Below are 15,628 nucleotides of genomic sequence, written 5' to 3' on the forward strand. Positions count from 1 at the left end.
TGCAGGGTAAGGATGAACCTTTTCAGTCCTTCTTAACCCATCTCCGTATCCTCGCGCAATCCTGCAACTATGGCTCCACTTCCGACTCCATGATCCGCGACCAGATCGTTTTTGGGGTCCACTCCGATCCCCTTCGCCAGCAGCCCCTTAAAGTTAAGCAGCTCACCCTCGCCATCGCCATCAAGACCTGCATCCTACATGAGCAAGCTAATAACTGGTCCCCCCATATCGAGGCGGCAGAGACGGCGCAGCAAGGCCCCCATGATGCGGAGCGGGTGCAGGCCGTAAAACAGCTCCAGAGCCTGAGTCTGGATGAGAGCAGCCATTTTACGCGCTTTTCCCGGGCTCCTGCGCATGCAGTAGCGCGGTGGCGCACGGAGCGTCCTGACGTCGGCGCCATGACGTGCAACAACTGTGGCTCCGCCCACTTAAAGCGACAATGTCCCACGAAATCTTGACGCTGTCTCCAGTGTGGCAAGCTGGGACACTACGCAGCCCTGTGCAGATCTGCTCAACTGCCCAACACACAGCGATCCCAGCCGCAGCGCAGGAACATCCGGTCAGTACAGCAACCTGTTTTAGACTCCGACTCCGACATGGTTCCAGATCCCGACACTGAGGGCCTCACATCCCCATTCCGGGTGGGCATCATCACTAAGCATACGATGCGTTCCGCAAAAAAGGTTAAACAACTCCCAGTGATGAGCATTGATCCAGATGACGAGTGGTGTGCCACCCTTACGGTCAACAAGGCTCGCAGACGCTTCAGGCTGGACCCCGGCGATTCAGCGAACCTCATTTCAAAGTCTGACTTTGATACCATCCGGGTCAAGCCGAGCATTCTTCCACCAACCTGCCAGCTTCTCAACTACAATGGCAATGCCATTGCTGCCAATGGCTCATGCCAGCTTGCGGTATCCCATCGTTCTTCAAAAGCCACCCTGCGCTTTAAAATTGTAGGGTCCAACAGAGCTTCCCTGCTCGGTGCTCAGGCCTGCAAACTCCTGAACCTTGTGCAGCGGGTTCACACCATGTCACCCGCTGAGGCAACGGCCTCGCCAGATGACAACTTCCAAACCTAATTAGATGACATCATAACATAATACCACAGCGTCTTCGAAGGTATGGGCACACTCCCTTACTGATACAAGATACTGCTGAAACCGAATGCCACACCTGTGGTTCATGCACCGTGTCGGGTGCCAGCACCCCTTAAGGACCGCCTCAAGCAGCAGCTGCAAGGCCTCCAGGACCTGGGCGTCATTTCTAAGGTCACGGTTAGCTCCATGTGTAAAAAAAACGTCAGGGGAACCTCTCATTTGTATCAACCCCAAAGGTTTGAACCGTAACATCATGAGGGAACACTACCCTATCCCTAAACGAGAAGAGCTCACCAGCGAAATGGCTCACGCCAAGTTTTTCACGAAGCTGGATGCCTCCAAGGGGTTTTGGCAAATACAGCTGGACGCGTCCAGTTGAAAGCTCTGCACATTTAACACCCCGATCGGTCGTTCCACCGAATAATGGAGCAAATGATGGAGGGCATCGAGGGGGTGCGAGTGTACGTTGATGATAACATTGTCTGGTCCACAACTCCTCAGGAGCACATCGATCGTCTCAAACGAGTGTTCCATAGGATCCACAAGCATGGCCTCTGACTCAACAGAGCCAAATGCTCGTTCGGTCAACCAGAATTTGTCGCCCGCCACAGAGACTGAATTTATCGACTGAATGTTGCATTGCTTTGTGATCCGTTTACACATCTGTACATATTGTTTCTTCCTAATGTGTTGTATGCCCTTTTTCTGCCGTAGACACCTTCCCATGTAAATACGTTCACGTACTTTGTATATAGTCAGGCTCCTACAGACACTCACTATTTATTGACCTATACACATTTTTTTTAAAGTAATAAAAAAAGGGGGGGGGATGTCATAATATACACACAGGTATATGATGGTGCACAGACAAGCATTGATTGACACACAGGATGACCAATGAACACACAGAACACAGCAGCCAATCACCAGACAGGACACGACCATTATAAAGCCAGAGGGCACTAGTTTTCCCACTCTTTTGGGATCCAGCCTCTGAGACAGTCAGAGTCCGTGAGCAACAACTAGAACACACACCATGTGGTAGTAAGATAATCTGGTCAGGTTAGCCTCAGGTCTCCAGTCAACTCAGCATAGTGTCAACCCACATTTAAAGTATATATGATAGTTAAGAGTTCAATAAAATAGAGTTGCAGTTCTTCAAGTGTTGGAAGCCTGTATCTCTCACTACTGCAGTAAACGCAATCCTCGCAGACCCAGCTTACCCAACACATCAGTCCTTACAGAATACAAGCTCCCTCGCTAGGGACGGGGAATCTCTATTAACCTCTATATAAAAGGTTGGCCAGTAATGCACAGTAAGGATCTACTGGGCCATTTTTATATTGTGCTGTGAATATAAACTTTGTATCTTTAGTTTTACTCGGTTTGGACTCCCCGTGTCCTTATTAAAGGCAGCAGGAAAGAATTTTTAAAAAATCTACTGACAGGGATTACCTTCCAAAGGTAAGCACCTTCCTGGCTACGGCAACACTGAAGGCCAGGGACACACTGGCATCTCACTAGGTATTTGGTACCTCCAGCTCTCTTCTAGCACTACAGAGTGAGTGGGGGCAGCAGGGTTGGCAGCGTGTGATGGATGTTGCTGGATTACCTTTAGCAATGCCTCTTAACGGTTTGATGTAACTGCAGACAATGGTGGAAACTTTTATCTAACCTGCTGTGGTAGTAACCACTGCTGTATATATTAGGGCATGTACGGTAAGGCCCCTGTACTACAGGTATGGGGGTAGATACCTGCCTGCTGGCTCCGCCCAGTAGGCGGAGTATAAATATGTGTGCTCCCCATACAGCAGCTATTTTGCCTGCTGCTGTAGGAGGCCACACATCTTAGTGTAATAAAGCCTCAGTTGTATTCAACTCTCGTCTTTGTGCAATTGATCGTGCATCACCCGCCCATTGGGAAACTGATGGGAATTAGGTGCAAAGCTAGTTTCATACCCTGCCTGATTTTACTCTGCACTGACGGTCAGTGGATGGGCGTCAAGCTGACACTCTAGCTAACCCCATGGGGTTCCCTCTCTGGGTTAAAAGTAACTCCCAGTGACTATGCTTTATGGACAGACTCCCATTCACCCAAGCTGGAGCTCTCCCAACATCCAGACAAGCACAGCTGAATGCCAATGAACAGAAAAAAAGCATTCAAATTCATTTTTTCCTTTGGAATAGCCACAGATTACAAATGAAAAAGAGCATAGGCGATATTTACAGAATTATAAAATTATTGTCTCTAACCATCAGAACTAAGGACATACATTTTAGCATTTCTTTTCAAATTTATTGGGTATGGACATCACCAGCTGGGCCAGCATTTATTGCCCATTCCTAACTGACCCTTGAACTCAGTGACTTGCTTGGCCGTATCAGAGGGTATTCAAGAGTCAACCCCATTGCTGAGGATCTGGAGTCACCTGGACAGAACAGGAAAGGGCAGCACATTTCCTTCCTTAAAGTACATTATTAAACCAGATGGGTTTTAACGACAGTCAACGGTTTTATGGTCACTTTTAGACTTTTAACTCCAGGTTTTATTGAATTGAAATGTTGCCATCTGCTATGGTGGGATTCAAACCCAGGGATGGAGCATGACTCTGGGATTACGAGTCTAGTGACAATAACACCACTACCTCCCACAACAGCTTCATTATTCAAGTAACAACCTTGTTCATTGAATCCTGCCGTCGACATTGATTCAAATATCAAACATTTGACAACACATTCGTGAGTTTATTTGGAGTTCTTTAACTGCTAGCAGTCTGAACTAGTTCCATACCTCTTCATCGGTCTCTTGTGAATGTTCCTTCAATCTCTGAACAAAGTTTTCAACAATCTGAGGCCTCACTATCGAGAAGTTTTCTGCCATGACTGAATGTTTCCAAACGTCTGGGGGAAAGAGGAATTTCAAGTGTAAGTTGCATTTTAATCCCCCTTTTTCGACACTGTGTTTGAAACATTTTCGCGATTCAATAGTTAGGGGCTCAGACAGATGCTTCTGAGGGACCCATACAGACCAGACTGGTTGTACCCATGCAGAGCTGGGACCAATGTCCTTGCGGGGGGCTTTTGCTAGTTCTGTTGGGGAGTATTTAAATCTGTGTGGCGGCAGGATGGGATCTCAGGAGTAGGATCAGATGGGTCAATTCAGATCAGGAAAACACAGGTAGAACATCACCCACAGATGTAGACGATGTTGTGATAGACTAGGAATTACACGAGAAGCAACATTTTAAAAGTGACCAGCAAGGGAAATTGACAGGGTTAAACCTTTTATACTTCAATGCAAGTATTACAAACAATATAGATGAGTTTTTTTATATAGACTTAAAGTACCCAATTATTTTTTTTCCAATTAAGGAGCAATTTAGCGTGGCCAATCCACCTATGAAATGAAAATGAAAATCGCTTATTGTCACGAGTAGGCTTCAATGAAGTTACTGTGAAAAGCCCCTAGTCGCCACATTCCGGCGCCTGTCCGGGGAGGCTGGTACGGGAATCGAACCGTGCTGCTGGCTTGCTTGGTCTGCTTTAAAAGCCAGCGATTTAGCTGAGTGAGCTAAACCAGCCCCTTCTAACCTGCACATCTTTGGGTTGCGGGGGTGAAACCCACCCAGACACGATGAGAATGTGCAAACTCCACACAGACAGTGACGCAGGGCCGGGATTCGAACTCGGGTAGTAGTCCCAGTGCTAACCACTGCACCGCTTGCCGCCAAGGTAGATAGGTTAAGGGCACAGGTAGACATATGGCAGCAGGATGTCATTGCTATAACGGAAACATGGCTATAGGAAGGGCAGGACTGGCATCTCAACATTCCTAGTTATAGAGTCTTCTGACACGATAAAGTGGGAGATAAAAAAAAGAGAGGGAATAGCACTAATGGTTAAAGAATCAATTCCAGTTGTGAGAAGGGATGATATACTAAATGGGTCAACAAACGAGGATTTATGGGTTGAGCTTGGAAATAAAGAAGGGGCAGTCACACTACTGAGTGTATACGACAGACTCCCAAATAGTGAAAGGGAGATAGAAGATCAAGGGTGGGATTCTCCCCTACCTGGCGGGGCGGGGGGTGGCGTGAACCACTCCGGCATTGGGCTGCCCCAAAGGTGCAGATTCCGCACCTTCAGGGGCCAGGCCCACCCTGGAGTGGTTTGCGCCCCGCCGGCCGGCGGGGAAGGGGCTTGGTGCCACACCAACCGGCGCCGAAGGGCCTCCGCCAGCCGGCGCGAGTTGGCGTATGCGCGGGAGTGCCAGCGTGTGCTGGCGTCATCCCCACGCATGCGCAGAGGGCTTTGTTTCCCACCGGCAATGGCGGACCGCTACAGCGCTGGTGCGGAAGAATAGAGTGCCCCCACGGCACAGGCCCGCCCGCGGATCGGTGGGCCCTGATCACGGCCAGGCCACCGTGGGGACACCTCCCGGGGCCAGATCACCCCACATCCCCCCAAGAACTCCGGAGGCCGCCTGCGCCGCCAGGTCCCGCTGGTAAGGACCTACTCCAATTTACGCCGGCGGGACTGGCAAAAAAACTGGCGGCCAACACGGGCCGGAGAATATCAACTGGGATTCACACAATATAAGGGGCACTGAGGAAGAAAAATTCATGCAGTGTGTCCAGGAAACAGTTTTCAACCAATTAGTGACAAACCCAACGAGAGGAGATGCAATTCTAGACACAGTCTTGGGGACCGTGATCCAGTTCAAAGGTGATTTAGTCGGATTCCTGGGCATGCGGAGCATCCGTTACTGCTCGGATGCACCTGTGGCGGGTGACAGTGATATGCTGCACGGGTCGCCACTCGAGCCATGGAATGACCCGGTGGCATAAGTGGTTTAAGGCTGCAGTGACCTTCACAGCCACCGCTAGCAGGTGCCCTACTCCTCCACAGGGTGCAATGCCCATGAGTATTTGGCACAGGTGCCACACTTTCTCTTTATGGAGACGGAATCCTTTTCAGCATATGCTATCTGTCAGCTCATGGAAGGATCAACGTACACCTTGGGCTGTCACTGACCTCCCCTTCTGGCCCCCCTGCTGATGGGCAGACCAGCAGATTGAAATTTTACAGCTTTTCCTTTGTTTTCATCATCACAGGAACACGTCTCCCAGGACTAGTTGAGATCAGAAACTCAAAGCCAATTATTTGCCAGGAGCCATATATATGAGGGCTTCATTTTACCTTCCTTACAAAACAGGGTCCGGTACAAGTGAGGAACTATCGGCCTTTTGATGAATGCGTGATTCTTTACCTATTGGTAGAGTCGCTTCTCCTCTGGCTCTTTCTGACATGACAAGTGTCATCTCCTTTGCAATCTTCTTCTGAAGCACATGGATCAGGTAACATTCCATGCTTTCAAGAATTTTGTGTAGCTGTAAATAAAAGCAGACAAGGCAGTCAACTTTTTGACTGTTTCAACTTTTGTTTGACTTTGTTTTTTTGGATTCTTTTGGATGCACTGATGAGGGAAAGAAACCTCATTATAACGCAGTGTACATAATTACCAGTTGATTTCCCATGGTGCTGCTCACAGATAACTACAAAATTGGCTGCCTCTCTGACTCTTTTCTATTCTGTATTATTTTCTGTGCCTCCCCCTGTGGTGACTCAAGAAACATTCTGGAGGGTTCCAGAAACAAAGGGGTTTATTAACGAAAAGCAGACGCTGGTAATTATACAGGCACAGAACACAATAGGATGGGTCTTCAGCTCCCGGGTCCACACTGCCCGGGCACCTGCTCCCAGGGTCCCAGGCTAACTCGCTATTGTGGGGTTCACGCACTCCCGCGTGATTACCCCCAAGCTTGTCATGTGGCCCGCCAGGCCTCTCCCCCCTTAAAGGAGCCGTGCTACCCCATCCCTCCTCCCTGAAATCCCTTATTATATTTTACATAATAACAATGTCCAGGTTTTATACTATTGGCAAAAGACATCAGGGGCTGGATTCTCCCCTACCCAGCGGAGCGGCTGGTCCCGGCGGGATGGAGTGGCGTGAACCACTCCGGCGTCGGGCCGCCTCAAAGATGCAGATTTCTCCCCTCACCTTGAGGGGCTAGGCCCGCGCCGGAGTGGTTCCCGTCCTGCCGGCTGGTGTAGAAAGCCTTTGGCGCCACGCCAGCCGTGGCCGAAGGGACTTTGCCGGCCGGCGGAAGTCCATGCATGCGTGAGAGCATCAGTGGCTACTGACGTAATTCACATGCATGCGCACGGGAGAGGGTCACTTCCGCGTCAGCCATCGCGTAGTCTATGGCCGACGCAGAAGGAAAAGTGTGCCCCCATGGCACAGGCCCGCCCGCGGATCAGTGGGCCCCGATCACGGGCCAGGCCACCGTGAGGGCACCCCACGGGGCCAGATCGCCCCGCACCCCCCCCCCAGGGCCCCGGAGCCTGCCCGTGCCGCCAGTCCCTCCGGTAAGGGAGGTGGTTTGATTCACGCCGGCGGGACCGGCATTGCAGCAGCGGGACTTCGGCCCATCGCAGGCCGGATAATCGCCGAGGGAGGGCCCGCTGACCAACGTGGCATGATTCCCGCCCCCGCCGAATATCCAGTGCCGGAGACTTTGGGAGCGGCGGGGGCGGGATTCACGCCAGGCCCCGGCAATTCTCCGACCCGGCCGGGGGGGTTGGAGAATCCAGCCGCAGAGAAGGGAGAGTTCGTCAAAGAGTCAGTCGGTCCAAGAATCTTCGAGCCCGACTTCCGGTGGCGGCGATGTCCGAGTGAGCCGCACATTCGGTGGGCTCTCACTCCGGCCGGCTGGAACAGCTGTTTCCCCGCGATAGCGGGACTACGGAGGCGGCAGAAAGGCTGCCTGGAACAGAGGAGGAGAGCGGGCTGCAGATGATGTAAGTGTGGGAGGCCAGCAGGTGAGGAAGAAGGAGAGAGAGAGAGAAGGAGGAAGCTGACCTGCAGGGTAAGATGGCGGACCCACGGACCTTCCTTCCTCCAGGACAAAGGGAAAAAGAAAAAGTTTGGAGTTGCTGAGGAGGGACAGCTTGGACCCACTTCAGATGCCCAAGAGGTAAAATTGAAGGAGCTGGGCGAAGGAAAGCGGCAGCGGAGGCGCTGAGGAGCGGGCTGCGGCACATGGAACAGCGGGATTCCAGAAAGCAGAAGAAGAAGGAGAAAAAGGGACAGAGACAAGGACCGGAAGAAAATTACCTGGGACCTAAGATGGCGGACACACGGAACCCGGACTCAGCAATCCAGCTGGCGCTGGATAACATGCTCCAGGTAATGAAGTCCAGTTTTGAAGCGCTGAAGCGGGACAGCTTGGACCCAATCCAGAAAGCGGTGGATCAGCTGAACCAGAGGCTGGACGCCCAGGATGTTAAAGTTAAGGAGCTGGGAGAAGCGGTGGAAGAGCAGGCGGATGCGCAAACGGTTGCAGCGCTAGAAGTGGACGGCCTGAAAGAGCGGCAGAGAAGACTGCTGGACAGAGTGGAGGAGCTGGAGAATAGAGTCCGCAGGAACAATCTGAGGATGGTCGGCCTCCCGGAGGGGGCGGAGGGAGCTGATGCTGCAGCGTTTGTAGCAGACCTGCTGAAGCAGCTGATGGGGGCCGAAGCCTTTCCGCGACCGCTGGAGCTGGAGGGGGCACACAGGGTGCAGGCAAGGCAGGGGCGGCTGGGCGGACCCCCCCCCCGCCCGATGGTGATTAGGTTCCACAGGTTCGTGGACAAGGAGCGGGTGCTGCAGTGGGCAAAGAGCGCCAGGAGCAGCACGTGGAATAACAGTGTGCTCCGCATCTATCAGGACCTAAGCCAGGAGGTGGCTCGGCGGCGAGCAGCCTTTAAGAATGTCAAGGAGGTGCTGTTCAAGAAGCACGTGAAGTTTGGTCTGCTGTTCCCAGCTCGGCTATGGGTCACGCACCAGGGTCAACACCACTACTTTTCCGAGCCCGAAGAAGCGATGGATTTTGTGAGGGACCTGGGGCTGGTCTCGAAAGGAGGCCCCAAGGACGCGAGTTAGGGCCCGAGGATTTCTGTGGGGAGGAACGCCGAATGTGCCTGGACTGCTGCTCAACGGTTTGCTGGGCCAATGGGGCCAAGCGGAACATTTGAGACTCTTTCCTTTGTTCATGGACATTTATGTGCTTTTTCTCTTTTTTCTATGTTTTTTCCCTTTTTTTTTCTTTTCTGTTTGGGCTTTTTGTGCAGCTCGTGGAAGACACTGGAACCGGCTTGCCCCAGTGGGTGGGGAGGAGGGCGGGGAAACAAGGGGAATGGGACAGGAAGGCGCCGGAGTGTTGAGTCACCGGGCTAGCAGATTGGCTAGTCAAGGAAGTCAGATGGGGGGGGGAAAGCTACAGCCAGTAGATGGCAGGGGTGGGGGTATCGGGGGATGGGGTTAGGGGAGGGGGGGGTTGTTCTGCTGACGGGAGAGGGACTTGAAATAGGCACTGGAAAGGAGGTCGAGGGTGGAGGCAGCTATAGGGCGGGCCAGGAAGGGCGCGACGCACGGGTCAGGGGCTGGCCCGAGAAAGGCTATGGCTGACCGGCGGGGTGGGGGGGGTGGGATGTGCCCCCCAACCAGGCTGATCACCTGGAACGTCAAGGGACTGAATGGGCCGGTTAAGAGGGCGCGGGTGTTCGCGCACTTGCGGGCTCTGAGGGCGGACGTAATTATGTTGCAGGAGACACATCTGAAAGTGTCAGACCAGACCAGGCTAAGGAAGGGCTGGATTAGCCAGGTCTTCCACTCGGACTTGGACTCGAAGTCCAGAGGGGTGGCAATCATGATCAACAAGCGAGTGCAATTTGAGGCAGAGGGCATATCCGCAGACAGAGGGGGCAGATACCTGATGGTACGGGGCAGGCTGGAGGGGAGAAGAGTGGTGCTGGTGAATATATATGCCCCGAACTGGGATGACGTGGACTTCATTAAAAGAGTGCTGGGGAAGATCCCGGACTTGGATTCTCGCAGGCTAATAATGGGAGGGGACTTTAACATGGTCCTTGACCCGACTTTGGATCGGTCGTGTCCCAGAACGGGTAGACTCTCAGCAATGGCAAGGGAGCTGAAAGGGTTTATGGAGCAAATGGGGGCAGTGGACCCCTGGAGGGAGGGACAGCCAACAGGAAGGGGCTACTCGTTCTACTCGCACGTCCACAAAGTATATTCCAGGATAGATTTCTTTGTGCTAAGCAGGGACTGTAGGGGGGAGGTAAAGAACACGGAATACTCAGCAATTACCATTTCAGACCATGCCCCGCATTGGGTGGACCTGCAGTTCGGGGGAGCGAGTTATCAACGCCCGCAATGGAGGCTAGATGTGGGTCTGCTGTCAGAGGAGGGGATCTGCGAGAGGCTTCGGAAATGTATAAAAAATTACCTGCAGGTGAATGACACTGGGGAGGTCTCAGCGGCGACCGTGTGGGAGGCGCTAAAGGCAGTAGTGCGGGGGGAGCTGATTTCAATTGGGGCCCATAGAGCCAAGGCAGACCGGGCAGAGATGGATAGATTGGTCAGGGAAATGGGCCGGATAGATGAAGAGCACGCGGAGTCCCCGGGGGAGGTTTTACTCAGGGAAAGGCAGAGGCTACAGGCGGAACTGGGGGCACTATCCACGAGCAGGGCCGTGGAACAGCTTAGGAAGGCGAGGGGAGTGGTGTACGAGTATGGGGAAAAGGCTAGCAGACTGTTAGCGCAGCAACTTAGGAGGAGGGAGGCGGCCAGGGAAATAGGTAGAGTGAGGGACGAGGGGGGGCACAAAGTGGAGGATCCGGCAGAATTGAATAGGGTATTCCGGGACTTCTATCGTAAGCTGTATACTTCGGAGCCGCCAGAAGAACCGGAGGGGTTGAAAAGGTTTCTGGATGGGTTAACATTCCCAACAGTTGGGGGGGGGGCGAGTGGAAGAGCTGGGGGCCCCGATTAGAGTAGAGGAGGTATTGGGGGGCCTAAAGGCCATGCAGTCGGGGAAGTCCCCGGGGCCGGATGGATACCCAGTAGAGTTTTATAGGAAGTTCTCTGAGCTGGTGGGCCCGGTCTTGGCGAGGGTTTTCAATGAGGCAAGGGACAGAGGGACCCTGCCGCCGACGATGTCACAAGCCACCATATCTCTGATATTAAAGCGGGGTAAAGACCCGGAGGTGTGCGGGTCCTACAGGCCAATCTCCCTGATTAATGTAGATGCCAAGCTCCTGGCAAAGGTACTGGCGGGTAGAATGGAGGACTGTGTACCGGAGGTGATTGGGGAGGATCAAACGGGGTTCGTGAAAGGTAGGCAGCTGGCGGCCAATCTGAGGAGATTGCTTAATGTGATAATGATGCCCCCGGCGGGTAGAGAGGTGGAGGTAGTGGTGGCTATGGACGCCGAGAAGGCCTTTGACCGGGTGGAGTGGGAATATCTATGGGAGGTGCTCGGACGGTTTGGGTTCGGGGAGGGATTGGTGGATTGGATCAAATTATTATATCAGGCCCCGAGGGCCAGCGTCAGGACCAACAGAGAAGTATCGGAGTACTTTAGGTTGTACCGAGGGACCAGGCAGGGCTGCCCGCTCTCCCCGCTGCTGTTTGCGCTGGCCATAGAGCCGCTGGCGATTGCGCTGAGAGCCGCAGAGGGTTGGAAGGGGATGGTGAGGGGCGGGGTTGAACATAGGGTTTCTCTTTATGCAGACGACCTGCTCCTGTACGTGTCGGACCCAGTGGCCGGGATGGGAACTATACTGGGAATGCTGAGGGAGTTCGGCCAGTTCTCAGGATACAAATTAAATACGGTCAAGAGTGAAATGTTTGTGGTACAGGCAAGGGGCCAGGAGAACAGATTGAGAGGGCTACCGTTTAGGTTAGTTGAGGAAAATTTCCGGAATTTGGGAATCCAGGTGGCACGAGACTGGGGCAGGCTGCATAAGTTAAATTTGGCCAGGGTGGTGGAGCAAATGAAGGGAGAGTTTCGGAGATGGGATGCACTCTCGCTGTCGCTGGCAGGGAGGGTGCAGACTGTAAAGATGACAATCCTCCCTCGATTTTTGTTTATTTTTCAGTGCCTCCCGATCTTTATCCCACAGTCCTTCTTCAAAAGAGTTAACGGGCTGATCATGAGCTTTGTCTGGGCGGGAAAGTCTCCGCGGGTGAAGAAGGCAATGTTGGAGAGGAACCGCAGCGAGGGGGGGCTGGCGTTGCCGAGTCTGGTCAATTATTACTGGGCGGCCAACATCGCTATGATAAGGAAGTGGATGGTGGGTACGGGGTCTATTTGGGAGCGAGTGGAGGCGGCTTCGTGCAGGGGCTCCAGTTTGGAAGCCCTGGTCACGGCTCCTCTACCGCTGCCGCCGGCCAAGTACACCACCAGCCCGGTAGTGGTGGCGACCCTGCGGATATGGGGCCAGTGGAGGAGGCATGTGGGGGAGATGGAGGCGTCTGTCTGGGCGCCAATCTGCGACAACCATCGGTTTGCCCCCGGCAGTATGGATGGGGGGTTCCGAGTATGGCGGCGAGCAGGAGCGGGAAGGTTGGGTGATATGTTCCTGGAAGGGAGCTTCGCGAGTTTGAGGAGCTTGGAGGAGAAATTTGGGTTGGTAGGGGGAAATGATTTTAGATACCTACAGCTGCGGGACTTTGTTCGTAGACAGGTCCCATCTTTCCCGCGCCTCCCGCCAATGGGGATCCTAGACAGAATAGTCTCTGGGAGGGACGAAGGGGAGGGTAGAGTCTCGGGTATTTATAAGGTGCTCATGAGGGAGGAAGGGTCCCAGACAGAGGAACTGAAACTTAAATGGGAGGAGGAGCTAGGCGGGGAAATGGAGGATGGGCTGTGGGCAGAGGCCCTGAGTAGGGTAAACTCGACCGCGACATGTGCAAGGCTCGGGCTGATCCAATTTAAGGTCGTTCACCGGGCCCATATGACGGTGGCTCGGATGAGCAAATTTTTCGGGATAGAGGACAAATGCGCTAGGTGCGCGGGAGGACCAGCGAACCATGTGCACATGTTTTGGGCATGCCCTGAGCTGAGGGGGTACTGGGAGGGATTTGCGGGGGTCATGTCCCAGGTGCTAAAAACAAGGGTGGTGATGAGTCCAGGGGTGGCAATTTTTGGGGTTTCGGAAGACCCGGGCGTCCAGGGGGAGAAAGCGGCCGATGTGCTGGCCTTTGCTTCCCTGATAGCCCGGCGACGAATATTATTGGCGTGGAGGGACTCAAAGCCCCCGAAGACTGAGTGGTGGCTTGCGGACATGTCAAGTTTCCTGGGGATGGAAAAAATTAAGTTCGTCTTGAGGGGATCTGTGCAGGGGTTCACCCGGAGGTGGCAACCATTTATTGACTTCTTTGCGGGAGAGTGAGCATCAGCAGGGGGGTGGGGGGAGGGGGGTAGAGTAGAGTAGGAGGGAAAATATGGCGGGTAGTACGGGTGGGAGGGGAGCGGGCTTGTGCAATAGGTTACGATGGAAGTATTGAAAGTACGTGGATGTTTGCACATTTTTGCCTTTTTTGCTTCCTTTCTGATGATGTCTGTAACTGTTTATAAAGCCAAAAACTACCTCAATAAAATTGTTTATTAAAAAAAAAAGAATCTTCGAGCCCTCTCAGACGTCCGTAGTGCTCTCACAGGCTCAATAGTTTCCGAGGTAGTTATGTTGTCAGCGGCTGATAACAGTTCAAGAGGTACCATCTCCTCAGTTGGGGAACTGGTTTCCGCTGGTTGGATTGACTCAGTGCTCAGCTCCCTCTGCTCAGGAACATTCACAGTAGTGCCGACAACACCAGTGGGACTCGTCTGCTCTGAAATGAGCCACCGCCCCCGGCTCCTCAAATGGTCAATGTGCTTTTTGGCCATCATTCCACTTACATTCATCACAGAAGACATGGGCTCAAACTGGGACACGATCCGCACAGATAATCACAGTGGGCCTGAGGTGAAATTCCCCACTACGACAGAGTTTTCCACCTGGAATGACCCGCAAAGTTAGGAAACACTAAATCTAAACCAGTTGGGGCGACAGCCCATCAACGACTTGGCAGCTGTGAGCCCCGTGGTGGTGTTGGGGGGGGGGGGGGGGGGGGTAGGGGGGGTAGAGTTGTACAATAACAGGAAATTAGCAAGCCGGTGGCGTAGCAGTTTGTCGGATTGTTTCCTTATGGTGTCCTCATGGGACAGCCCTCTCGACCGGCCCATTGGACGCAGGGGGGCATGGGGCCGTCCTGGTGTGGCAGATGCCATTCGCTCAAACAAAATTCTGGAGGTTGTCCCCTGTAAAAGGGATGCTGTTGTCACATACAATGGATTCAGGCAGTCCATGTACAGCAAACACTCAGTGCAAGGCATCCATCATGGCCGTCGAGGTTGTCGTCCCCATTCCTGTATTAACAGCCCCTTGGAGTGGCCATCCACCATAACTAAAGACATCTGGCTTAGGAAAGGGCCTGTATAACCATCATGGTCCATCGGCGACACGGCACTCTCAGGGGTGAGACTGGCCGATGGAGGCAGACAGGGAGTCTGACAGGGATGACATTCCTGTGCCACTTGTACAGCTTCATCAATGCCTGACCATCTATAGCTGTGTGCCAGCATCTTCAGCTTTGTTTGCCGTGGGTGGGCACAATGCAGCTCTGCAAGAGAAGCTCCTTGGCTGGTGGTGGAATGAAGATCACGCCATCATCGCAGGTCAGTTCATCTTGGCAGATTAGATAATGGCCCCAGGAGCTCGGCTTCCTCAAAGTGCCACCCGGTCTGTATCATCCCCTTTGCCTTCGACAATACGGCATTCTGCTGGGTCAAGTTATGCGTGTGGCCACCCAATACTGGCAAGGTTTCAAAGAAATTCAAGGCCTATATAATTATTGGCAAATATCCTGGACTCCCATTGGTGAGTTTCCAGGCGGTGGGAGTTGGGTCATAAAATACTCTGAGTGGTTGTCCCGCTGCCTAAAATATGTCTTAAATTTTACGATTGTGGGTGAAGCCCACAGCCACTCCTGCCCTTACCCAAGTGGAGGCCCTCAAGTGACCAACTAGTGGCTACTTAAGTTTTGCTTCCGACCTGACTTGATTTTTATAGGGCGGTAGGGGGGCAAGGGTCAAGGACGGGGGTGCCTGGCTGTTTAGTCTGCTCTGGCCTTGGGCAGAGGGGTGGGGGGTTTGGGTGCCTCCCTCACGGGCCCCCTTTCCAAATTCACATCTCCAACCAAGGTATTTCTCCACCCACCAGGTATTCCCTCGCAACCTCCTGCCTTTTCAATGGGATACCCCCACCCCCCGCCGCCTGCCACTCTCCCTCACCCGGCCCTCGACCTCCACTCCTGTCCCCATCATGAGACCCCAGCAACTTACCTGTGCTCTGGGCTTCCAGCACTTTGAGACTGGGCTCTGTCTGTAGTCCCTGCAGTGGCCACGACTCCCAGTGGCACTGCTGGGCCAACACAGCTCCCCGAGTTGAGACTTCTGCATGAGTGAGGGATGTGATGGAACCATCAATTCACTAGACATGTGCTTTAAGATATGAACAGTGTTTTTAATCTACTTACAACAGAGCCAGCCTGTTCCACGTTGAACTCTCGATGAACTGAA

The 15,628-nt window shown here is 53.2% G+C and overlaps 1 protein-coding gene across 1 annotated transcript in view; it reads right to left on the reverse strand.

Moving 5' to 3' along the window:
* The window catches only part of LOC119967914 (coiled-coil domain-containing protein 162-like), a 208,669-nt gene that overhangs the window by 89,570 nt on the left and 103,471 nt on the right, over positions 1–15,628 (reverse strand). Inside the window, exons 21-22 of the mRNA XM_038801010.1 lie at positions 6,370–6,490; positions 3,892–4,001 (exon numbers count right to left, since the gene is read on the reverse strand). Of these exons, the coding sequence (XP_038656938.1) occupies positions 3,892–4,001; positions 6,370–6,490 (231 nt within the window). The remainder of the gene's footprint in view (positions 1–3,891; positions 4,002–6,369; positions 6,491–15,628) is intronic.

This window comes from Scyliorhinus canicula, chromosome 6 (genome assembly GCF_902713615.1).
Source record: "Scyliorhinus canicula chromosome 6, sScyCan1.1, whole genome shotgun sequence".
NCBI classification, from domain to species: Eukaryota; Metazoa; Chordata; class Chondrichthyes; order Carcharhiniformes; family Scyliorhinidae; genus Scyliorhinus; species Scyliorhinus canicula.